Raw genomic sequence first — 1,295 nt, forward strand, 5'->3', positions numbered from 1 at the left:
GAACTTCACATGAATAAAACCAGCTGCCATGATTGCTGGATTTTAATGGGAACTATAATCCAATATTGTTGGCAAAACAATGGAAACTGATGTGTTTTAAAAATAATTTGATCTGAAGGCAACATGTAGATAGAAAATGAGAAGCCCCAGGATTGAACCCTGTGGTACACCACAAGAAATCACAGCCTGAGAGAAAAACTGAGAAACTTTATAAAGACGAGAACAAAAGCAATGAGAACCTGAGTCTGTGATGCCAACCAGTTTATAGACATGTTTCATTCAAACTGTGTACATTTTTTTTCTCCAATACTGAAGTATAACAGTACATACAGTATATTGACAGTATTGCATACATTTGTTCAAGATGAAACAAATCCAGACTGCATCATCACACTGAAGTTTAACAGTGTGTGACTCCCTCTAGTGGAAGTTGTGGAGTATCTGTTGTCTTTGCTCCAAAGGTTTTTGTACAGAGTTTTGGTGTTTCCTGTCACTGTGGGCTGCAGAGCACAGTAGTACACAGCAGAGTCAGACAGCTGAAGCTTCTGGATCTTCAGAGGAACTGATTTTGAGGTGGAATCAACTGTTGATGAAAACCTCTCCTTAAACTTATCCTCTGTTTTCACATCGTTCTGTTGCATGCGACTCAGCATGAATCTGGGGCTGTTGTTTCCATCCTGTTTGTACCAGAACAAAGTTGGACCTGGATAACTCGTCTCAAAAGTACAGTCAAGTGTAACTGTGTCTCCTTCAGCAGCAATGACATCTCCTGCTGGCTGGGTCACTCTGTCTTCTCCTTTACACTCTGGGGAAGAAGAGAACATGCAGAGGAAGAGATGGATCAATAAAGATGATTGATTAAAGGAGAACAATCAGTAGGTTTAAAGTGTTACCTAGCCAGAGAGTCAGAATCAGGATGTTTCTCAGCCAGTGGTTCATGTCTGCAGTGAGAGGGGAGGAGAGAGAGGAAGAACATTGATACTCTGATGGATCTGGGCCTTCACATCATTGGCCCTTCCTCTTCATCATCTGTTGAGGAACTCTCAACATTACATCTCATTTACATCTCAGCTGTGAGCTGATGCTCTTATCCAGAGCAGCTCATAATGAGGAGCTTTAACATGTGAACTTTCTGGTACAACAAAGTCTCTTTAACCACTTTTATTAGTGACCAAATCCATGACAACCCAGAGTTGAGACCAGGAGGCGGAGTCGCAGTTTAACACACTTCTCTGCCTTCTTTTTCAGCAGTTACCCACCCAAAACCCTACGCAGAGTCGCAGTCTAACACACTT

At 41.9% G+C, this 1,295-nt stretch overlaps 1 gene segment (V, D, J or C); it reads right to left on the reverse strand.

The window, feature by feature from the left end:
* Positions 1 to 467: 467 nt before the first annotated feature.
* Positions 468 to 945, reverse strand: LOC119889090 (the record flags this gene model as incomplete). The annotated part of the segment is given in 2 exon segments: positions 468 to 805; positions 894 to 945. Coding segments are annotated over 2 exon segments (384 nt in total), but the record flags the coding sequence as incomplete, so codon positions are not given.
* Between the last annotated feature and the right edge of the window lie 350 nt (positions 946 to 1,295).

Source organism: Micropterus salmoides, unplaced genomic scaffold (assembly GCF_014851395.1).
Source record: "Micropterus salmoides isolate LMB-PRFRI ecotype aquatic unplaced genomic scaffold, ASM1485139v1 Ms_hic_scaffold_5, whole genome shotgun sequence".
Classification (NCBI taxonomy): domain Eukaryota; kingdom Metazoa; phylum Chordata; class Actinopteri; order Centrarchiformes; family Centrarchidae; genus Micropterus; species Micropterus salmoides.